A 22,785-nucleotide genomic window follows, 5' to 3' on the forward strand; every position below is an offset into this window, starting at 1 on the left:
GCCGACGATCACCTTTGGCGTCGCGCTTAGGGAACCTTTCGGTAAGCCAATAGCGACGTGACTGCTCTGGATTGAGATGCGTGTAAAGTTGATGAATGCTCGTACTTGCTCTTGTGGCGCTAGCTTCTAATTCATCTGATGGGTTTACCTAAGGCTGACCTCAAGCAGCCTTAGTCCCAGCATATACTTGTATCTGTTTTAGGAATTCTACCAGAAAGTTAGATGAAGCTCCTGTAGGACGTGGGTCGGTTGTATTGTAAGAGGATCTGGGTGAGCACTAAAGAGGGTCACGGGCGTCTATATGGACAAGGAAAGCGTAATATCCAAGTCCGCGGGAACCGGCGAGGAGCCGGCGCACAAATTTCCCACGCCTATATGTTGCCCCGCACGCCTGGTTACAACTTACGTACCGCCGACTCTCTACATTCCCTCCCTACGGTTTTGGTTCTCGGAGTGATAACATCTCGCGTTATGAATTCTCCACTGCCTGTCGGGTTTGGGTACGCCTCCGGGATCCACCCCAGTGGTAGCATTGGCCTCGTACTGTTCTGAATCTCTAGGTCTTCCGCTCCGCGGAAGCGCAGAAGCGCGTCCAGGTAAGCGCATTGTTTCTCTAAACTTATCTGTGAAGTCCTTATGCAGCTGGTGGCGTTTTCCAAGGATGGTTCCGCAGATACGCAACTCCGGGGTCCTTCACGTCTCGACCTGCAGGCGACAACGTGCGCAAGCTCATATAGGTACATGTGGTCTCACGCACCCCTTGGCTGAGCGCTACGACATCATCCTATCACCTTCGCTTCCCCGCAAACACACCTCAACATGGTCGATAGAGAAACATATCAAGGGTTTTCTCGCAAACTCGTGCTCGCGTTCGACGTAGGCACGACGTTTAGTGGTGTGTCATATTGCGTTCTGGATCCTGGCGAGGTTCCGCATATCCAACGCGTCTCTAGGTGTGTAATGTACAGCATTCTGGCTCCGATAATATGCTGATGTTTCGTAGGTACCCCGCACAAGAGCATGTTGGCGGCGATTCGAAGATACCGTCCATCCTATACTATGACCGGAACCAACAAGTCCGGGCTATGGGTGCCGAAGCTCGGCAAGAATCCATCGTCGAGCAAGCCGAGATGGAGGGATGGACAAAGCTGGAATGGTGCGTGGATGCCTTGATACTGTTCCCTCTCCCGTCATTAAGTGGATCATCACCCTTTTCCAATGCTTTAGGTGGAAGATGCACCTCCGCTCCAAACACCTGAGCGCCGCGCACATCAAGGACAGCGACATCCCGCCTCTCCCCACAGGCGTCTCTGCTTTGCAGGTTCTCGCTGACTTCATGGGCTACCTGTACCACTGCGCTAAGACTTATATTATCGAATCCCACGCGAACGGACCGAGTCTTTTCGCTTCGTTCGGCGACAGCATCGAGTATGTCTTGTCCCATCCCAATGGATGGGAGGGCGTGCAGCAGAAGCAAATCCGTCGCGCGGCCGTCATGGCGGGACTTGTGCCAGATGAGGGTAGAGAGGCCCAAGAGCGCATCAGGCTAGTCACGGAGGGCGAGGCGAGCCTGCACTACTGTGTGGCCAACGTTCTCGCTTCAGATACGTGGTCCAGGTTACCAATCGAGAAGTTGGAGCTCGACAGTGGCTCTCTGGAAGCTGAAGAGGCCGAAAAGGGGGGAGTTATCGTCGTCGATGCTGGAGGCGGAACCATTGACCTTAGTGCATATTATATGCATTCCGGTACTGCGACTGGAAAGGCAATATCTTTCGAGGAAATTGCACCCACAGAATGTACGCGACGTTCCATTCCCTATCCCTTGACCTAACTCGTCCTAACGGTATGTCTGCTAGGTCGGCTCCAGGGGTCGGTTTGGGTAACCAGGCGTGGGCATGACTTTCTCGAGAGTGGGTATTGCCCATTTGCTCTAACTTCTGGATTACGTTGACACGCAAATTTAGAGAAGTTGGAAGGTTCTCGGTTCGCAGAGCAAGACTACATCAACCAGATGACAGAGGTATTCGACACGAGTACGAAGCTGCGCTTCACTAGCCCAGACGATTCGTGCTACATCAAATTCGGCACGATGCGCGACAAGGAGCCTTCGTATGATGTTCGAGGTGGTCAACTACGGCTTCATGGGTTCGTGATACGCCGCGTTCGTGTTAGCTATACTCTGACCGGTATATAATAGGAAAGACATTGCAACCTTATTTGAGCCGTCTATTCAAAGTGTCGTCGATGCTGTCGAAAGGCAGAAGGCTGCTTCACAGATCACTATATCTGTACGATTCCTTTTGCTTACCTTCTCCTGGTCCAGCTGACTTGTTTGGTTCCGAAGCATGTCTTCCTCGTTGGCGGTTTTGCCGCCAGTGACTACTTGTTCAAGCAGCTTCAAGCTCGGCTATCAAGACTTGGGATGAGCTTGTGTCGACCAGATAGTCATACGTATGTATTATGCGGACCTTATTGTCATCCGCTTGCTTATTCAAGCACAAGGAACAAGGCGGTCGCGGACGGAGCCATCTCGTTTTACATCGACCATCTAGTAGCTACCCGCGCGGCTAGGTTCTTCTATGGCAAATCCGCCAATGTCCTCTACAACAAGAGAGACCACGAGCACCGACTCCGAAGACACAAGAAGTACACTTCTCTGGATGGAACAAACGTGCTTCCTGACTGTTTCTGGATAATTTTGAGCAAGGTATGTCTCGGATTTGTCTTATAACGCTGAAACGAGCTCATTTCCATGGGTAAACGTGATCAGGGAACGAGAGTATCCGAGGTCAAAGAGTTCAGTCAATCGTTCGTTCGGGAACGAGTGCGTAAGGAGAGTCTTTATCAAATTGACGTCGATTTGATCGTATATCGGGGGATGTCGACAAGGCCAACTTGGATAGACGATGAGGAATGTACGTCATTGTTCTGTTTCTGGTCGGTAACTAGACTTGCTAAGATTAATGCGTCCATTTAGCTGAATATACAGAACTATGCACCGTATATGCTGACACGTCGTCCATCGCCAAGAATCTTCGTAAAAAGAAGAACGGAGGTTTCACGTTCTACCAGCTTGAATTCGATATTATCCTACTGTTTGGGCTCACGGAGTTGCAGGCGCAGGTAAGATGGTTAGAGAAGGTACGTGGGTCACAATATGATATATTGGTTACCGGCAGTCTCATATGTTGTACTCTAGGGATTTGAGAAGCGGTAAGCAATGGGATCAGTTGCCTTTGTTCCTCGGCCTGAGCATCTTAACTAGGAGTCCCGCAACTATCGTGTACAACGATGAAATCTAAAGTAAGTCGTGGTGATCCCCTGTTGTATGTTGACGATATGGGTTACTGAACGCTGTTCTGTTGTTTATGTCATGACCATTCGTAAACACGTGGCGCCCATCTTTACCCAGCAGTCCGTTCCCTCCGCCGAACAGAATACGTTACCGCTTATTCTTACTACCAGATACCTATCAATTTGAACGCGGTTGTCCTGCGTCAGTGTATTGAAGCTGTATCGATTTTTTGAATTCTAGTTCCGTCTACTTGCTCACTTCCTCATGGAAGAACTTATCAACAACTCTCCGCATTGTTACACACCGCTTTTCGGACCACCCCACCGGCATGCTTCTACAGGTTGACTTCTCCCAGCTCTTCTACTCCATTGTGTACCTTCTATTACTATTTGCAACTCCCGCGCCGATCACAGCCGCTTCGGTCACTTTTTCTTTCGATCCCGACTGCTTCCTCGGTATATATTTCGGCTAGCTGCTCGATACCTCGCCCAAGGAATTCGTCCTTCCCGATACGTTTCCATTGGCATGCGTCTCCGCCTTAACTTATACACACGGTGGTACAGTTACTACTATAAGCTCAAGCTCAGCTTTCCCATCCGTTACCCGATAATTGAAACACCGCTGCTTTCAGTTCGAGTTTCATCTAAGATGTTTTCCGCCCTAGTGTGTTTCTAACTATCAAGAACTTTGCTGTGTAAACATGCAGCGTGTTGGTTTGTCGAGAATAAGACACGCGGACTGTCAGAAACACTCTCCGTGACAGTATTGTATTGGAGATGCGCTGATCTCAACTCCACGCGGGTGCTAGTGGTTCTGTTTACGACCACTTTAAGCTCCGTTCCATTCCCATCACCGTCTTGCACGATTTCGAAGACTCCGAGGCCAGAAGGCAGCATGATGTGTTTTCTTCAACTTCAAGCTTCATCGACATCAGAGATGCGAGAATAGCACTAGACTTCATCTGATCCCGACCGTGCCTTCTGTTTCACGAACAGTCTAAAATCACCATTTTTGGCACTTCATGATAATCAGATGGGAAATCACTCGACTCATGGTCGTCTTTTCGAGTGGCCTGTTTAAGCAATTCGGTGTCTTTAAGTTCTTGCGAAGCTGCGAATCTACCAGGCATCCGCCTTGTTGGACTTCTTTGTTAGGACATCTACACAACATGGCTTTCTTGGCTGCCTGCACTTCCGTACACCGCCGTTGGCGGTGGCCGGTGATATGCGATGCCCCCGGTTGAAGTGCACTATGGCACTGGTAAATATCTGTCGCTCTGCCACGAAATGGAAACCCCTTCCCTCCTTCTACGTCGCCACAATATGCTCACCCGAAACCATTACCAAGGAGAGTCGAGAAAACTTGTCCTTGCGTTTGACGTAGGGACTACTTTCAGTGGTGTATCCTACTGTATATTGGACCCCGACTCAGTCCCTGAGATCCGTTGCGTAGGCCGGTAAGGGATGGTTATTACGCGTTGAATTATCGTTAACAATTCGCTGTGCATGGACAAGGTATCCTGCACAAGACCACGTCGCAGGCAACTTCAAGATTCCATCCACTATGTACTATGATCAATCTAACAACGTACGCGCGGTCGGTGCCGAGGCTCTGCAAGAGCATATCATTGAGGAAGCAGAGGACCAGCAATGGTTGAAGTTAACGTGGTGCGTATCCCTATCTTGTTCTCGGTTCGATGCTCACGCAAGGTTCAGGTGGAAGTTACATTTACGTCCCAAACATCTTGCCGCCGAACATATCAAAGAACAGGACATCCCACCTCTTCCGCATGGTCTCACGGCCGTAGAGGTCCTCGCAGACTTTATGGCGTATCTATTTCGCTGCGCGCAGACTTATATCGAGGATACTCACCTAATCGGCAAGAGCCTCTTCGCCTTCCCCAGAACCGACATCGACTTCGTCCTGTCCCATCCCAACGGATGGGAAGGCGCGCAGCAGAGCCACATTCGGCGCGCAGCGGTTCTTGCCGGTCTTGTGCCAGACACGCTCGAAGGACATTCGCGCATACGCCTTGTGACCGAGGGCGAGGCAAGTTTACACTTTTGCGTGTCAAACATGCTTGCCTCCGAGAGTTTATCGACAGTACACGCCGAGAAATCTGGATTTGGCATGGAGGGCGGTGTGCCTAGCGGAGGTGTCATTGTTATTGACGCTGGGGGTGGTACGATTGACGTCAGTGCCTATTGCAGTACTGGCTCGACGATGATCTTTGAGGAGATCGCACCAGCGGAGTGTTTGTGGCTATTTCTGATACTTCGCCTGTTACTGACTCTTGTGCCCATAAAGGCCGTATGCAAGGCTCGGTGTTTGTGACTCGCCGTGCGGGAACATTGATAAAAGGTAGGCCACTTTTGCGATCCTATATTCCGTCAGTCTCACTATCATTTCATGGACATTTAAAGAAAAACTTAGTGGATCCCGCTTTGGCGTGATGGACTATGTGGAGCAGATGACAGCTGCTTTTGACCAAGAAGGCAAAATCCGCTTCAGGGGTCCCGAGAGCCTAACCTTCGTCAAGTTTGGAACGATCCGTGATACTGATTCCACGTGTAACATTCGTAACGGGCGACTCAGGCTTGAAGGGTTCGTCTCTTCTCCATTCGATTAACATTCATTGTTGTGACGAGTCGCTAGACAAGATGTAGCTCGTCTATTCAGACCATCAGTCCAGAGTATCATCGATGCCGTCAACAAGCAACTGTTGGCGTCAAGTAGCGATATCTCGGTGCGTTCGAGTTTTAGTCGAGTAAGCAGTCACTTATCACGGATCTAGTTTATCTTCCTCGTCGGCGGCTTTGCTATGAGCGACTATCTGTTTTCAGAGCTTCAGGCGTACGTGTCTGGCCTCGGACTTACCCTTCATCGTCCACACAGTGATACGTAAGTCATTGTAACCACTTGAGTCCTCACGAATCTTACAAGTTTTCCAGGGGTAAAGCCGTCGCTGATGGGGCGGTATCGTTCTACGTCGACCATCTCGTGTCTGCCCGTTTTTCTAAGTTCACTTATGGTTTCAACTGCAGTACTCGCTACGACTGTCATGACCCAGAACACGCGCTTCGGGAAGAAACCGTTTATACTTCGTTATCGGGAGTGAAAGTGATCCCTAACCACTTCGACATAATACTTCCAAAGGTATAACCATTGTTTCGACATCAAACCAAAAACTGACACAAGAGCGGTCTCTGCAGGGCAGCCGAGTATCCGAGCTCGATGAATATAGGCGTACCTATACAGCACAAACCAAAATAAGGGCTGCTTTCCTGTCCATGAATCGAGAAATCGTCTGTCATCGCGGAAGTGGTCCCGTTCCAACCTTCGCGGACGGAGAAGAGGGTGCGTGTATAGCATTCGATGCTTACATGTCCTAATGTATTAGCAGCTGATGACTTTTCAACTGCATGCACCGTGCGAGCTGACACCTCCGGTGTTTCCCAACTACTTAATATCCACAGGGGGAAGTCGCAAGCTTACTTTGAGCTGGACATAGACATTGTTCTCTTCTTTGGATCTACAGAACTACAAGCTCAAATCGCCTGGACAGAGAACGTGAGTGCCGAGCTCTAACCGTTGCCGTATCAATCTAATTCGTATTACTGTCACCAGGGCGTTGAAAAAAGGTAAGTTTATGTTTTGCCGCAATATCCGAGAGGCTCATTGTCGCCAAGGAGCCCGGCATCCATCATTCATATGGAGTAGAATGTTTGAGAGTTTGATACTTTTACCTAACTTCTTGACATTGTACGAGGGTAGTAGTACCTTACGTCTGAACCAGATGCATATTTTATCTTGACGAGGTTTGTGCAGTGGATTGACCTTACAATTGACATGTCTCTCGTCTTGAGACGAATTATCTCCACTTATATCGAGCCAGGCGGTTGCAAGACGCTCGGTAAAAACGTTCTAAGCTGTGTACTTCAAGTGGTTGTGCGCGCGAATTTCACAGACCGTATCCCGGCCAGAGCCAATCAAACCTACCGTTAGTTAACGTTGTGGAAACAGCGCTTCCGGTCGCAGCATTTTATCAGTCCTACTCAGTAAACGATCTCCCAACTCTCAGCGCGCGTCATGAAATCTCACAGGCATGCACACGACGGCGGTTCCGCTATGACTACAGCTTGGGTTTACCTTAGCTTCATCCCCTGAGTTTCGTATTGTTTTTCCTAATTCGCATATAACTTCAGCAAGGGATTCCCATATTTGAAAGGCGAAGGGGAAAAGTACAAGAATTATATAACTTTGTTATACGTATGAGATGCCTTTGCCCCCAAACGCGTCAGCCTTCCAAAGCATCAATGACAGACTCCAAAGCCACTTTCGGCTTCAAAAGCAGCTTGACGCTCCACTTCGCATCCTTTCCGCGAGCGGTGTTCGTGCGCTGGAGCAAACCCAAGTCGGTGGGACACAGCACGCGGCCCCGGTTCTGCTCGCTCTGGGTGGGAGACTCGTCGTTGTACGCATCCGCCATGCTCTCCGGGTCGAAGTCGGAGCCGGTATGGGTGAAGAAGACCTCGAAGTCGGTAGACGTGACGTCTTCCCCGATATTTTTGCGGACGTCAGTTGCCATCTTCTCCATGATCCCGATTTGGCTAGCATACTTGGCTTCGAGCGAAGCCCGAATGTCAGAAGTAGGGGTCGTGCACTTTGCCGCAACAAGAATGGAACGTATGTCACGCAACACCCCTTTGATGATGCTACCGCCGTCGGCCGTGTTGAGGCTGGCTATGGTAAGCGCCCTCCATTTTCCGGAGACAGCTTGTACCTCTATGTGGCGTCAGTTTATACCCGTGTTCCGAAGCCGCAGATCGTGCTTACCACGCGCCCTAATATGCTCCCAGACCGTCTTCAGGCAGCTATCCATCCTGGAGTCGTCTGCGGTCCACGATGCTATGACCCACTGGAATATCACGGCGAAATACGACTGTAACGCAATCTGGATCAGGAGCGGTTCGTTTTGGTGGTTCTTATCCGCCAAGCAGTCGACTAGCTTTGTGCCCATGATTTCTCGTACTCGTTCTACAGCGGATGTGTACTCCTCCGATGCGACACCAGTGTAGCCCTCCGCGAACTCAAACGACTCGAGAGATGACTCCGCCAAGGAAGCTGCGACTTGCATGAACTCGTTGTTGAGGCGCCGGATTGAGTCGATGACATGAGCCCCAGTAACGGCGTCAGCGGTGGAGAGGAAGGACTCCGCGCCTTTGAGCTCGGCAGTACGGGTATTAAGGAGGCCAGTGCGGTCGTCGAGCGTCTTTTTGGTACTCTCCAGCGTTGCCTCCAGCTGAGAGAATGCGGCCCTGTATTTCTGCGCCTGACGGCTGGCCTCGCTCTCCACGACAAGGATACGATCTTGAGCCTTCTGCGACGACGTCTCCGCATCTTTTGCCCGGCGCCCCTCCGTAGCTTTTATATCCGCGGCCTGTACTTTGTTCTGTTCCTCCAGGAGACTAATGGTGTGAACGTCTTCTTTGCTTTTCTCCTGGTACTTAACTATATCCCGCCCATGTTCATCGGCCTTGGCTTGTACTTCCTTCAGCTCAGCGGTTAGAACCCTGTTGTCCTCGTCTCTACTTTTAAGCTCTGCTTTCAACTGCTTTACAACCTCTCTCAGCTCTCGCCTATCCAATCTGTACCCATCTTTCTTCTCCACCAAATACTCGTTCTCTGCATAAAGATTGTCGCAGTCGTCTCTGAGATTGGCCAGCTGCTGGATTAGGTCCTGTTGTTGCGGCGACGAATGATGTTGTGCATTATCTCTGGCGCGGGCGTTGCGCGGGGGACTTCGAAAAGATGATGAGAGCGATGTAGCGTAGCTGAACCACTTGGTAGCCGTCATGATGATGAGGGAAGAATACAGTGCTGGGCGCAAACAGAGAGTGTTGTTTGACGAGTCCGCCGCCCGAGTGTTTTGCTATAGTAAGCGCTCATTCGTTCAGGACGAGATCTTTACGCGCTCATCGCGGCACCGGCATCACAGCGTGGAGAATCGAACTACAATCGAAGACTTCTCTAGGAACCCGAAGTACATCACCAAATTTGGAAGCGAATAAATGTTAAGGTATGCACGTACTAGCTCTTGCGGCGTTAGCTTCTAATTCCTTTGATGAATGATCCGGGAGGAATTCGAGTTGATGCTCTTGAGGCAGGCACTTATCTCCACGGCTTGGGGAGACTTCCTACGCGTGGGCTAAGCCACGTCCTGTCTAGCCGTGGTTTCCTTCGTGCACCATCCGTTTTTTCTCCGAGAAGCTGAAGGGAGCAGGCAGGGGAAGGATGATCCAGCAATCATTCAGATAGCACAGACCAATCCACGATTCCCGCTCGATCGCGAGACTCGTAATCTACGACTAAATACACCAGTGATTCCTCCTCCTCCTTACTAAGCGGCCGAGATGCGTCATGTACGATCAGCTGCCGCAGGTTGGTCTCTCGCCCTCTCAGCAGCCCACACAGTGCACGCGCCGAAACGCCCGGACACCTCTTAATCGTGAGACATTCAAGTGCTCTGCAATGATCCCACCACGTTGCTGTACGCAGTCTGTCGATAAGAGCGTCGTCAAACGCATGTCAGTCGATGATATCGAGCCTGCTGCCTTGCCAGCTCACCAGAAAATTGACGATCTTGTTGGCAGTTTTGATGCTGACGAGGCGGACTCCGAGCTCGTAGTCGATGTCGAGCCGCCCATCTATAGAGCAGTTCGAGAGGACTACAGAAGCCGTTCTGCCTGCTTCCGTAGTAGCAATAGCTTCGTGCGGCTGCCATCTGGGCCGGAAGTGGTCGAAAAATGTGCAGAGGAAGGGGTAGGAGAGAGACGAGAGCGTGATGTCAGAGTCGTCGATTATATCAAAAGCGATAACGTTGAGTCGAGAGGCATGGTGGTTGTCGTCATCATCGCCATCGTCAAAAGACACATCATCAATCTCGAGTTCCATCTCAAATCTATCCCACATTGTGAACTTGTATAAGGCGCCGAGAAGCGCCGTCGGCGTGAGATTACGGGATCCAGATGTCGGGCGGTAAGAAACGGTAAGGTGCATCTCTCCCGGGTTCTCGAGGCCATCAGGCTCGGTATCCAGCTTGTGTTCATCGTTGGTCCTACCACCATTCATACCTTCACTATTGACAAAGTCGACAAAGGTCCGCCCGTCTAAGCTGAGGCCCGAGAGCCACGGGCACCTGAATGAGGCGGATGGCGCGGCTATGGTCGTGTCGGTAACGCGCGAGTCGATCTCGAGGACCTCGAGCAGTGGAGCATCGTCGTTTTCCCGAGCGCTGATGTGCTTCACGGCAACGAGCGCGGCGGAGCGATAGTACGTTTGGACGGAGAGCGTCTTGAAACGTCCGAAATGAGGCACAAGGAGCTTCATCGCCGTCCCCACCCTGCAACATTCTGCCTGAGAAGTTGGCGCTCGCTTCGTCGGGTCCTTCGAGGAACGCGAGACGAGGAAGACCTCCAATCGTTTCTCGTTCGCCGCGGCAGCGAGGTAGGCTTCGATCACGGACGGCAGAACCGGCGCGCCGAGTGAGACGACGATCCCATCCCATGACGCGTATTCGGTTGGAAGGGAAGTGATGATGTGGAGCCAGCGAGTGCAGACGGTCTCCCATCCCGGCTTGTACTTCAGGAGCTCGAAGATGTGACGCAGAGTTTCATTTGTGAAGCTGATGAGACACTGTGTTTGTTTTTCTAGTGTACGGGAATGCTACAATGGCATTCAAAATCAATGCTGGCACTCAGGAGTAAGCACACGATTTACCCATCCTACGATAGCAGAAGGCCTCCGTGTTCAGCTGGAAGAGGGGAACATGGCGTTGAAAGAGATAACACCTATGGGCATCATCTCTTTCAACGCCATGTTTCCCTTTATGCTATGCGCGTGGCTACGCAAGTAGAGTCGTTTCTGATCACAAGTCGACCATACGCGAGTCTACGAGAGGTTGAGTCAAGGACGAGTCAAGGATGCGCAGCTCGGACACGTCACTGATTGTGAAGCCTGAGAATTTGCGTCTCAAGCTCCCAGCTCCATTCGGCCAGCTCCGCCTGAAGCCGCCGAGCGCTAAATGATTCTCATCTTCAGCTTGAAGCTTTGAATCCTCGACTTCTTAGCTGCCCAATCAGCTCCTGGATCCTCCACGGCTCTTCTTCTCCAATCATCTCGTCGTGCTGAACCCTAAACGTTAAACATGTAACTCCCTGAACTACGCCGTTCATCCCACCAAAGACTTCGCAGTGTCTCTGTCGAGACGTTAGAGCATCGCATGGCGATTGTCGAACTTAAAGCTTAAAACCCGATTGTGCCCTGGCGCCAATGCACGACGATCCGGTCATGGGTACTTGGAAAGCCTGAAGATGAGGCGCCATCTGCCGCGTGGCTCTTCTCAAATGCTCTAAGAAGCTCGGTTCGATGAAAGCTAGGACTAAACCCTCGCCGTTGAAGGGCAAAGCCATCTAAAGAAGAAGTAACCATTGCATCCATCTCTTCGCAGATTATTGCAGGGCAAGTTTCTATGATACTATTACTCGCTACTATAAACATCCATACGTTCAACGTTCAAGCTGAGCTTCCTCTTACACTTGCTATGACTTGAAATAAAATGACGCATATAGTGTAGCTTTGATTTCGTAAAATTCGTAATCACAGGGAGAATTGGAGCATTCGTGTTGGTAAGTAGTTCTCTACTTTACATTGACTACTAGTTATTTCGCTTCAAGCGGCATCCTTGACGGCAAGCCAAGATTCCCTAGCGGCAATGTCCTTCCACCACCTGAATTATTCGTTGAGAAGTCAGTTGAGACACGCCGGTAGATGAGATAACTCACCTAGCAACGTTGGGGCGAGACTCAAAGAGGGACCCTAGGCCTGCCTGTTCCAACAACGCGCTATACGCAATGTGGAACAGGTCAGCGAGCGTAAAGTTCTACAAGGCACAGTCAATCGGACAGAAGATTAATTAGCGGAGGCATACTCACATCTCCAGTGAGGTACTTCTGCGTGTCAAGAATCTTGTCATAAGCATCCAGCTTGGGGTTCAAGGCCGAGAGATGCTCCTGAAGCCTAGTCTCATCAGTAGGCTGGCCACGGAAGGCACTGTGGTTGTACGCAGGTCAGCTTTGTGGCATGCGAGAGATAGAGAAAGAACGTACGGCTTGAAGATCCTCTCAGAAACGGCGCCGTACACGGACGGATAAAAGTTGAACGCCTCGATAGACGCTGCTTGTTCGACGAGAGCTCTTCCCTGAAAGTCGCTCGGATAGAGGATCGCTGTGTCTGCGTTGGCGTACTTGGATGCCAGGTAGCGAGCAATGGCGCGGGACTCGTAAAGCACAAAGCCGTCGTCGTCCTTACGAGCGGAGCGTAAGCATTTTCACACATAAATATGGGAAACAAGGGCGCACGATGTAAGGGATCTGGCCGAAGGGCTGTTTCTTGATGTACTCGGGCAGCTTGTGTTCGCCCTTGGTGAAGTCGATGACAACGACCTCATAGGGAAGGTTGAGCTCCTTGCAAACCATCGTGACGGTACGGGTGCAGGGAGATGCAGGGTTGCCGTAAACTTTCAAGACCATGTTTGTTGAGGAAAGTATAGGAAGGTGTGATTGATATGTAGAAGGGGCTGAGCTGGCTGTTGGATAGAAACGTCGACCAACAAGGCCCTTTTATACGTTCAAGTGCCTGCACGAGCACGCAATCGTCATCGCGTGCGCTTGGCAACTGTTACTCATCCATGTACTGAACGCCGGGCAAGCAGGAGATCCTGGACGGGCGCTGAAGAGGATCGCGGGCGCCTAGAGTAGATAGAAGGAAGACAAAGGCCGATCTCCGGTTTCGCGGGGCCCACTGCAGGCTATTCGCACACTATGATTGGCTTGCCGCCCTGCCAAAGATAGACGCCCACTGATAGACGCCCAGACGGTCGCCTATTGGTCGGGAAATCTCGTCCATGCCAGGTAAACGATCGCTTGCTCAGTCAGCCTAGTGCTCGCAATCCAATTTATGCACCGTCTATGAATGTCTCACCCCCGGAGTATTGGATAAACTTCCCGCACGCCAGTATAGCGTACACGTGGTCGAACTAGGTAAATACGCAATTAATATTACTTAGTAGGTACTGACAGGCTGCCAGTGGATACCAATAGGACAGTCATCATATCCAACCGTTCCAGGGACAGTCTGCGTGTAAGCTAATCCTAGATTACCTCGCCTTCTGGTGCATTGAATCGTAGTTGGCCTTCCACCGATCTACCCTCTCCTCCAGCTTGCCCTTTTCGCCCTCCAATGCGAGTGCCTTAACCTTGAGTTCCTTATTTTCCTTCGCCAATGCCGCGACCTTATTCTCCAAGTCAACACATGTCCTCCGAACTGCTTGACCCTCTGACCTAACGGACTTCAGCTCGTCGGTCAGAAGCTTCACATGCCCACTAAGCCGTTTCCTCTCGGCCTCGGACTTCTGAATAGCGGTGCTTCGGACCCGGATTACGTTCATATACTCGTCCCTCTTCTTGATATCGTTTTCAAGCTCAACGACCTTCTTCTGAGCTACATCTCTCTCGGAAGCGATCTTGGTGTTCTCGTCCGTCAAAGTGCTGTTAGACCTTTGTAAGGCTTTGCAACGTTCTTGAGAATCTTCTAATGCTTGTTTCACCATAGCAAGATCTTTCGCGACATTGGCGCCACCTAATTGACCTCGTTTCTCGTATATAAGTGCCTCTTTCTCCTGCGCGAGCTTGATGTTCTGCGACTGAAGAGCAGTGTAGCGTTTGTGGGCCTGTTCGAGCGCCACGTTCGTGCTCTTGACCTGTTCGGTGAGTTTGTTGATCTGCTCAGTAAGCTTGCGCGCGTTCTCTTGACTTGCCCCAAGCTGGAATCTGGTATTCAGATCGACTGTCTCGTTGCGCAAGCCTTCGTAGCGAAGCTTTGCAGCGTTCCTCTCCTGGGCAAGCTGCTCCTCGAGTGTCCTCTTCTCAGCGACAAGCGCTTCCTTGTCCTTCGCAACTTTGATGGTATCCTAAGGACTGTGTGAGCGCTACATCGCCATAACACTACGCTAAGGCTTACCTCCTCGAAACAGGCGACTTGGATACGGAGGCCTCCGGCCTCTCGGTCCAGTACGTCTTTGGACTGGGTCAACCTCAGGTGCTGGTCCTCCAACGCGTTGTAGCGCTCGCAGTACGCGTCGAGCTCCAGGGACTTCTTGCCAAGCATCTCGTGTAGCCGCTTCACCTCGTCTTGAAGCGCATCCTTCTGCGAGACAACGTCCGCATTCTCCCGAGCCAGGTCCACATTTGCCTTCTCCAGCGTGGCATTGCGCTCGCGGAGCTCCTCCAGTTCTCTGACTTCCAAAGACAGAGCTTCGCTGATCCCACTCTGAAGACTTATCACATCTTCACTTCGGGCGCTCAGCGGCACGGAACTAGTGGAGGAGACTGGGAACTGGCCAATTGTTTCCCATTCATCGCCGAAGTCGGGGGCAGAGTCTGTCATGAGCGAAATCGAGGAGAGTACTGTGACAGAATGTGTGCGGGAGAGCTCAAGGAGAGGAGGAGAGAGGGTGCAAGGAATGATAGGACACTGACAGCTTAAAAAGGCGTGGTCCTGGCGTGGCCCAAGCTGTGGCTTTGCTGTCACGGTGGTCCGGGCGTTCCAATACCGCCGCGTGCGCAGGGACAAAGTTCCCACTATTGGTCTACAGATCCGTCAGACCCTGAACGATCGAATTTGAAGGCCGCGCTTTATCCCTTCAGGTTTCGCCCTTACACAATGAACAATGCTAAGCTGGCAGTTTGACCAAGCGACTTATAATTACACGGAGTTTTCTGGCGCACGAGCTTTGGATTTCGAACTCCGACGCGATATAGTGGTGCACCGGCACGGGGCTACTCTCGGGAAACAAGCTTACTGCGCCTTGCCCCGTGCGAGAGCAGGGCAACCGCGAGGTACGGCAACGTCGAACGCGCGGATACTACATGTTGATGCACACAACCCCGGATATTAGCGAATGAGATGTACAGTTGACTCTAAACTGACTCGATCAAGGCTACCGTTGGGTAAAGACGTAGATATTAATATGAGATCATAGCGAGACTCGTCATGTGGAACTTGAAACCAGCCCAACAAGAATTCTCCGTTAGCTGCTGCAACCAATTTGGCAGTCTCTGAAGTCACTGCGATTCAGCAAGACACCATCAGAGAAAACATCAACGCTCGAGCACTGTCTCCACCTCACTGGCTAGATAATGGCATGCCAGGCTGAGCCCCCCATCACTCGCCGATAAACTGCACAGCATGCATTTGTGCAAACTGACGGAGACACTCGAACCATATCAGAGCTGACGGACAACGCTTCACACGAGGCGAGCGACGAAACAGACGACCCTCCCTTGGTAAATAAATATCGTAGTAAATGTGTAAAGAGGAGGCAGACCAACCAGTAAGTAAGCAACGAAGATAAAAAGCCATGGCGAAGCACCAGTTCGTGGCAACAGTAAACGGGGGCAGACTTGTATAAAAGCATTAACACCTCTTACGGTGCGTACCAGATGCTCGGGGAGAAGAACGTCCCATGCGCGACGAAGGAACAACAGCACGCAGGTAGCCAGCTTGAACGACATAGAACCGTACCTGGACGTGGTGGCACCCATAAGTCGGACGTACATCCATGTCGCCGGACACGGTCGATTGTCCATACTCGCCCGAGAATCCAGAAAACTCTCATGCCCTTTTCACCCATTAAACACACCTCCACCTCGCGAAGACCCAGCATCCACCAGCGAAAAATGAGAAAATCGATCACGGGTAACGCGTGTCCATCAAATCTAAGACAAAAATTAGTCACCCGTTCTTTGAAAACATAGCAGAAAGAAAGAGGAGGAAACATCTCGTAGAAAGGAAGAAAAAACCGAACCAAAAACCAAAACACAAGCAATACAAAACTCACCAATCGGCGACCTAAACCCATGCACAAGCCTATTCACCCCTCCGCCCCTCCCTCCCGACATCGAATTCCTCTGAGCCGCATTATGCCACGCCAGATTCTCCCGCGTCAACAGCACCCTGCCCATCTCAACGTCCCCCCTCGTTGTCCGCCTATTCGGCACCAGCCGCGCGCCGCCCGCACTCGCCTCCTCCTCCTTCGCCACCGCGGCCGGGACATTCGGTAGCGGGCGCTTGGACGTCGACTCCGCGTCCTCCTCCTCGTCGACGTATTCCAGGCCCTGTTTACCGTTGTTCCACGTGATCGACGATGGCTGCTGCTGTGGTTGCTGTTGCTGCTGCGGATGCGCGACACCAGCAGGCGACGACGCGTGCAGCGCAGAGTCGGAATACGGCGGCAGCCCCGAGTCGCGGCGCGCGGCGGGGAACGCTCCACCCGAGCCCTGGCGCGTTGCACCCGCACCCGCTACGGTACCAGTGCCAGCACTGACGGCCGGGTTACTGAACGGCGAGCGCACGAGTGCAGGCGGCGTGGGGTTGTTTCGGAACGCAGCAGACGGCGCCCGCTCGTACGGCTCGGAGAGATCGTCCCTGTCGTCCTCCTCCTCGCCGTCCGCGTCCGGAGAAAGCGCGTCGCCCGCGCCGAGGGAGTGCAGCGCAAACGAGCGCCCGGGCCCCCCGCCACCGCCACCCTGCCGGGTCGCGGTTTGCTGCGTCTGGATCATGTCCTGTGTCGATGTGCCGCGGCGGCGGTCTTTGTTTGCGATTTCGCTTTCGATCGAGCGGGGGAAGAAGATCTGGTCAGGGGTTAGACGCGAGATGTTGTTAAGTACGGTAGAACGATAGTGATTTTTGTTGATACTCACGACAAGGGTCAAGGCAGACGACACGGAACATCCTACACCGGCGATCATAGCCAAAAAATCAGTCGCGAACCTGTACAGTACACAAACGTGATTAGCGCCTGGCATTGAGAAAACCGGGATGAGAGATAGGCGCCGTACATGTTATCGTTGATGTGCTGATGCGGTCGAACACCGTCAATCCCGAGGATGATGAACGGGACTGTAAACAGAAACCGGAAGAAAACGCGGATGCACTGGTAGTGCAGTCGATAACGTTGAAAGTCGTGTGGGGTGTCGTGCGATCCATCAAAAGACCCGTGGGAGGTGTGGGGGAGGCAGTATCAAAACACCACGGTCGTCCATCAAGAAGGTCGTTGAGTTGGCAGTACATTTTTGCAAACGCACCAAGCGGACAGGACGTAGAGATGTGTGGTAATTGAGTTAGCTGTTATTAAGGGCAAGAGCGACAAACACGTACGTTCAACTCATGAAACTTTGTCAACCTAACCACCGTATTCGTGTCCACACTCTCGCGCCTCTACCCATCGCTCAATCAGCACCCCCACCTTCACGAAAAGTACCATAAACCATGCACTCACCAAACTATCCAAAAACGCGGGAAACGCCCACAAAATCGGCAAAAACCACACCGTGAGTGCAAACGAGCCGATACTCCCCGCGAGGAACGTGTACGCCTCGCACTTGAGATAGTCCCCGCGCGTGAAGATCGTCACGAGCGGCATGTAGAGCACCGCGACGACGGAGCCGACCGCCCACGTGCGGAAGTAGAGCGAGCGGAACCAGTCTTGGCCGACGGAGCCTGCGTTGAGCAGGAACAGCCAGAAGCAGAGCTCTTCGAGGTGGGTGACCCTGTGGGCGGTGGGTTGGGGGTTAGGAGGGGCGGGTGGTAGGATGGATTGGGGGGACGTACATCTCGAGGCCCCATCCGATCGAGAAGCAGAGGTAGAGCGGGATGATGGCGTTCTTGGAGGAGTCGCTCCAGAGTTCAAACGGTGTTGGGATAACTGACAGAGTCGCATGGTTAGAATCTACCTTGAATGCGACCACAGCAAAGGAAAAAAAAAAGGTTCATAGAATAGGCACGCGTGGCCCGAATGGCAAGGGGAAAGGGGAGAGATGGTCGATAATGAGGCGATTGATGCGCCGGTTTCAGCAACATGGCGACGACGACAGCCACACGCGATCCCGGAGCCGAGGCACGCATGGAGCACCGAAGAAGGGGTGAAAGGAACGGCGTAAATGAAGCTGATGCGCACCGCCATAGCCCGGGAGATACGTATAGCCGTACTTGTACTTGATGATGGTGAACCCGAGTGCATACACCATTAGAAGCGGCAGTGTCGCTATGTACGAGTACTGTGCTTCCGAATCACGAATATAGGCATATCAAGCGCCGTTCGACAGACCGAGGCGAGTGAGGACGGTGGCGCCGAGGAGGATCGTCGTTGTCGATGTCGCGATAGGCATTGCCAGGGGGAAGAAGGCGCAGCAACGGTAGAGGTGATGTCAGCGAGAACATTATTCCGATCAATTGTCAACGGTAAGTGAGGCTGTGCAGTCGGGACCGGAAGGAGAATGTGCGTACGGTCATGATGCGCTTGAAGGCGCCGCTGTAGGGCCCGTTATTCCATCTGAGCACGTCGTCAGCGTCGTGTTTAGGTGAAAAGGCATGTGAAGGGGTTGAAGGAGTAAGGAGGGGTGATCGTATATATAGGCTGAGGAAATAGAGGCACGCACTTGAGGCATTTGAAGCGGTCAAAGGACCAGAGATGGAAGACGAGAAAGCTCGCGAGCTAGTCGAGGGTAGGGTAGGGTTGGATGAATGCGACGACAAGAGAATGGGATGGGACACACGAGGGTGGTCAATATGGACCAGACAAGGTTGACTGCGGGCGAAGTGTGTGCCATACGGGGAGAGGAGAAGAGGCAATGTACAAGAAGCAAAGGTTACAAAAAGGAAAGCCTGAAGGCTTCAAGAACAAACGAAGGGATTCAGGGCTGCGAGAGACCCTCGGTGGAGGGCGGGGTAGGGATGGGAGGGATGAAAAGAAGGAAAGAGAAGAGAAGGAGGGTGGGGGTGAGGAGTAAAGAATGGTTGGTAGCGTATGGGCCTGTGGAGGCGGAGGTTATTTCTGTGGGCATCAGGGGACTAGCGGAGAATGGCCGTGATAGGTTGAACTGCATCAATTCTTGAGTCTTGTGCCTTGGTGGGGTGGCCATGTAAGCGTACCAGGAGCATATGGGTCTCGTAGCCGTCCAGTCCCACGCGTCGCTCCCATCAAGCGCCGGAGATCGCACCGCCTCTAAACGGAAGTCGCTCTTCGGTAATTACTCCCATCCCGAACACAAATCTTATCTCGACCTCCTCTCACTCCCGATCCTGTGCCCACAAACGAAAACAAACACACAAACTCATCTCCGATCGCATCTCTGCATCCTCCGAAAACATGGCATCAGACACAAAGCCACTGCCCACAGAAGACGACCTCGACGACCTCCTCCTCTCATGCCGTTACGGCGACCTCGATGATGTCCGCGCCTTCATAGACGCACACGGTCCCGCACCTCTCTCCACCGCCCGCGATGCGTTAGGCAACTCCGTCATCCACATGTGCGCTGCCAACGGCCACGTCGGTGAGCTCAGTCTCCCTCCTCCCTCCTCTCCAACCCAGCCAACTGATCGCCCCAGCCTTCGACAGACATCCTCACATACCTCCTCCCCCTCCTCGATGACCCCGCCACCCTCCTCTCCGCACCCAACGCCGCACAGAGCACACCCCTCCATTGGGCCGCACTCAACCGCCAGCTCCCCGCCGCCCGCGCCCTCGTCGAGTGTCCGCGCGGGCCCGGCGCGATCCTCATCGACGCCAAGAACGCCGCGGGCCGCACGCCACTCGGCGAGGCCGAGCTTGCTGGGTGGGACGAGGGCGCGCAGTGGTTTGTCGAAGTCATGTCGCTGGACGAGCACGGTGTTGGCGAGGAAGCCGGCGCGGAGGATGTGCCAGAATCGGACGCGACTGGGAAAGAGAAAGCGGGTGGGAATGACGGTACCGGGCTCAGGGAGGTGCAGGAGAAAACGGCCAAGATGAGCATAGATGGCTCCGCAGCTGGGCAGCTGAATACCTAGGCCATAGTGAGCGTGAGCTCCTGCGCACCCCCCGTGATTGGATTTTCTTCCGATTCAACTAAAAGCAATGTCATGTTATTGACGAGGATTGCACACTTGATCAAAATATCTCGCCTTAGACGTAGTAGATCGTTCTGATGGTGGTTGTTTTTAGGCGAGGGGTGAAGAAGTCCAAAGTACTAAGCATGTAAGTTTCCGACACTAAACTGCATCGCGGTCATCATCTCTCTGTCCAAATCCTCGTAAGGGCTATCTGTGGCACGACACTATAAGTATACTCTTAAGCTCAGGTCGCCGTCAACACCGATTCTCGCTGCAACAGACGCCCGGACCCCTCTACAGCACAACTGTCTTATCTGAGCTCATCGTGCGTGTCTATTTCTCGTCCCAGATATCCCGATACCCTGGTACCGAGACAGGCTTGCCGGATCTTGCACCATCCTTGGCCCCGTGCACTACGTCCCTATTCAAGCACGTTCCTATCATACGCCCACGTACATCCACAACTCACCTGAGCCACCACACCCGAACTATCGTACGAAACAACCCTGTTTTATCTTGGAACAAAGGTCCGCAGCCTCCTCCCATACTACACGCACTCGGCGTAACGCGATACCATTCCAATCAATCACTCTTTATACCCATCCCTGCGCACTAAGCTTGGACAAGGTCGTCGCAACGGCGACTCAGGCGGTACCGGCGTCGGGGCTGTCCCGCTCGTACTGTACTAGTTGCCCTCCCGCTCGCCGTCGATCCGTGATTGGGCTATGACGAAACAACGCACCGGATCAATACGTGAGATTAGCCACCGACGCGGCGTGGACGACCGCACGGCCCGCAGACAAGTATGCTGTGCGCGCTTGTTCGCTCCGGCTTGGCTTAAGTTCTGCTGTGCTTCGTCACGGCGATGCATGGTCGTGGTGCCCTTGTGTTACTGTCTATCTATATCTTCATTTTCTAGACATATTCACCCCGCCTTAATGCTTAACGAGGTCTGGTTCAATGTTGTTCGTCATATCCCATCGAACAAGGATCGTTTGATCTTGGGACGCCAGTAGATGCGTGGATGAGAGCAGGAACGTCGGTAAACGCCAAGTGTTGCCTGGCACTGCTCTTACCCGCGTGTTCATGTTATCCATGACCAGAACAAAACGATGCAATTCAACATATCTAGGACACACTTTCTCTCGGTACATCAAAATAGGACCTGCGACATATTGCTAAGTAGGTTGTGTGTTTTTCGTAGCGTCATTTAAAGGATATTTTTAGCTTTACTCATCGTGTACAAGTGTTAGGTATGGTATACAGATCCATCGATCAGCCCATATCATCTCAAAGCGTACATCTCTGCTTTGCTTGGCATTTTTCCATGTCTAACACTTCTTGAAGGCTTCCCCAGTTACCCTAGTCAGATCTTCCGAAACCTCTCTCACACAGTCCAACGCACTATTCATGCCGAGATCTGGTGGGGCACACTCTTGCGCACTTTAATCTCGCCTTGGAAGCCTAGTTTCTTCATCCGTTCGTCGTATGCGATACTTTCGTCGCGGAGGACGTCGAGCTACATTAGGCCGGCATACGCGGACGCGGCTTTCACAAGTATACGTCTGGCGCGAGCATGGGAGAGGCATCCGAATCAATGTAGCCCTCCTTGTTTGGGAAGTAGAAATTGGGGAACCATATCACCCTCTCAGCGGTAAGCCATGCTGTGTTCCGGCACTCCTTCCACGAGGGATGGGGATCTTGCACCATCGCTGTATAGTCGCAGGCTAGTTGTGGTGCATGCCAGTGGGCGAACTGTGAAACTTGCCAGTGGTGTACTCATGCCTGAGCCTGCCAATGTCATCTGGGTGGATGGCCCAGAGTAGGTCTGTCATGTTTTTTTTAGTTATGGAGAGATGACGGGCGAGTTGAAGGTAGTTGAATGGCGATCAAAACATGCGCCTGTCAGTGCATTTATAGAACTCTGCAGCAAAGATATGTCGCAAGCGGCCGATCTCAGGCGATTCTGCCATACATGCAGTGGCGATAGAACAATCCCGCGGATGTACAGTACATGACAGCAACATATTATTCCTCTTTTTCACAGGTTACAAATGAGCTTTTCGTAACACCGCAGATGTTTCTTAATAATAGGGCCATCATTATTTGGTAGATATCTTCAATAATAAGGTGAAAATGGCTCCCTGGGATTCAAAAATTAGTTCCCTACTATTTTGACGTCGATTAAAGACAGACAAGCAAGTTGCCAGATACTCGGCCCTGTCTTTGATATAGTTTCTGAAGAATGAGGAATTAATTGTTCAAACCTGGGCCGTATTCACCGTATTATTTAAAGTACTTTTCAAATAGTAGTGTCACTACTATCAAGAATTTCTTTGCAGCGCCAGGTTAATTTGTATCACACCATCTAAGTCTCCTCACAGTAATGCCCACATTAACTTGAGGGTGAGGGTAAATCATGAATTATCTCTAGTGATAGAGAAACGCGGAGGATGACCGTGGGAAAGCGGGGCGCGTTCTCGACGCGTCTTGACTCCGAT

The 22,785-nt window shown here is 52.1% G+C and overlaps 8 protein-coding genes across 8 annotated transcripts; 3 read left to right on the forward strand and 5 right to left on the reverse strand.

Annotated features, from left to right (window-relative positions):
• Positions 1-819: 819 nt before the first annotated feature.
• CONPUDRAFT_166074 (uncharacterized protein) lies at positions 820-3,763 on the forward strand (the record flags this gene model as incomplete). Its single annotated transcript, XM_007771314.1, has 13 exons — positions 820-953; positions 1,004-1,156; positions 1,228-1,796; positions 1,857-1,910; positions 1,965-2,145; positions 2,198-2,288; positions 2,345-2,451; positions 2,503-2,707; positions 2,771-2,915; positions 2,978-3,141; positions 3,200-3,213; positions 3,266-3,303; positions 3,416-3,763. 12 exons carry the CDS (start codon positions 820-822, stop codon positions 3,300-3,302), a joined length of 1,854 nt encoding a protein of 617 aa, XP_007769504.1. The 3' UTR covers position 3,303; positions 3,416-3,763.
• Positions 3,764-4,858: 1,095 nt separating this feature from the next.
• On the forward strand, positions 4,859-6,940 carry CONPUDRAFT_154610 (uncharacterized protein; the record flags this gene model as incomplete). The annotated part of the gene is made up of 10 exons (XM_007771315.1): positions 4,859-4,962; positions 5,011-5,549; positions 5,603-5,656; positions 5,719-5,899; positions 5,951-6,041; positions 6,090-6,196; positions 6,247-6,451; positions 6,508-6,652; positions 6,699-6,865; positions 6,923-6,940. The coding sequence occupies 10 exons, from the start codon at positions 4,859-4,861 to the stop codon at positions 6,938-6,940; spliced, it is 1,611 nt and encodes a 536-aa protein (XP_007769505.1).
• A 652-nt stretch (positions 6,941-7,592) lies between these two features.
• On the reverse strand, positions 7,593-8,552 carry CONPUDRAFT_57878 (uncharacterized protein; the record flags this gene model as incomplete). The annotated part of the gene is made up of 3 exons (XM_007770888.1): positions 7,593-8,080; positions 8,132-8,351; positions 8,427-8,552. Coding segments are annotated over 3 exons (834 nt in total), but the record flags the coding sequence as incomplete, so codon positions are not given.
• Positions 8,553-12,025: 3,473 nt separating this feature from the next.
• Positions 12,026-12,885, reverse strand: CONPUDRAFT_56766 (glutathione S-transferase; the record flags this gene model as incomplete). Its single annotated transcript, XM_007770800.1, has 5 exons — positions 12,026-12,083; positions 12,139-12,236; positions 12,289-12,406; positions 12,463-12,659; positions 12,715-12,885. The coding sequence occupies 5 exons, from the start codon at positions 12,883-12,885 to the stop codon at positions 12,026-12,028; spliced, it is 642 nt and encodes a 213-aa protein (XP_007768990.1).
• A 2,797-nt stretch (positions 12,886-15,682) lies between these two features.
• On the reverse strand, positions 15,683-19,079 carry CONPUDRAFT_82756 (uncharacterized protein). Its single transcript, XM_007771316.1, has 11 exons — positions 18,970-19,079; positions 18,853-18,908; positions 18,701-18,746; positions 18,372-18,471; positions 18,026-18,119; positions 17,694-17,964; positions 17,573-17,632; positions 17,254-17,348; positions 17,116-17,185; positions 16,254-17,046; positions 15,683-16,131 (listed from the first exon to the last, which is right to left on the reverse strand). Exons 1-11 carry the CDS (start codon positions 19,021-19,023, stop codon positions 16,106-16,108), a joined length of 1,665 nt encoding a protein of 554 aa, XP_007769506.1. The 5' UTR covers positions 19,024-19,079; the 3' UTR covers positions 15,683-16,105.
• Positions 19,080-19,107: 28 nt separating this feature from the next.
• CONPUDRAFT_154615 (uncharacterized protein) lies at positions 19,108-19,354 on the reverse strand (the record flags this gene model as incomplete). The annotated part of the gene is made up of 2 exons (XM_007771317.1): positions 19,108-19,293; positions 19,346-19,354. 2 exons carry the CDS (start codon positions 19,352-19,354, stop codon positions 19,108-19,110), a joined length of 195 nt encoding a protein of 64 aa, XP_007769507.1.
• A 241-nt stretch (positions 19,355-19,595) lies between these two features.
• Positions 19,596-20,125, forward strand: CONPUDRAFT_20633 (uncharacterized protein; the record flags this gene model as incomplete). The annotated part of the gene is made up of 2 exons (XM_007770761.1): positions 19,596-19,745; positions 19,805-20,125. Coding segments are annotated over 2 exons (471 nt in total), but the record flags the coding sequence as incomplete, so codon positions are not given.
• Positions 20,126-21,219: 1,094 nt separating this feature from the next.
• Positions 21,220-22,119, reverse strand: CONPUDRAFT_73684 (uncharacterized protein; the record flags this gene model as incomplete). Its single annotated transcript, XM_007770924.1, has 5 exons — positions 21,220-21,449; positions 21,586-21,646; positions 21,729-21,803; positions 21,848-21,996; positions 22,041-22,119. The coding sequence occupies 5 exons, from the start codon at positions 22,117-22,119 to the stop codon at positions 21,220-21,222; spliced, it is 594 nt and encodes a 197-aa protein (XP_007769114.1).
• Between the last annotated feature and the right edge of the window lie 666 nt (positions 22,120-22,785).

This window comes from Coniophora puteana, assembly GCF_000271625.1.
Source record: "Coniophora puteana RWD-64-598 SS2 unplaced genomic scaffold CONPUscaffold_7, whole genome shotgun sequence".
Taxonomy (NCBI): domain Eukaryota; kingdom Fungi; phylum Basidiomycota; class Agaricomycetes; order Boletales; family Coniophoraceae; genus Coniophora; species Coniophora puteana.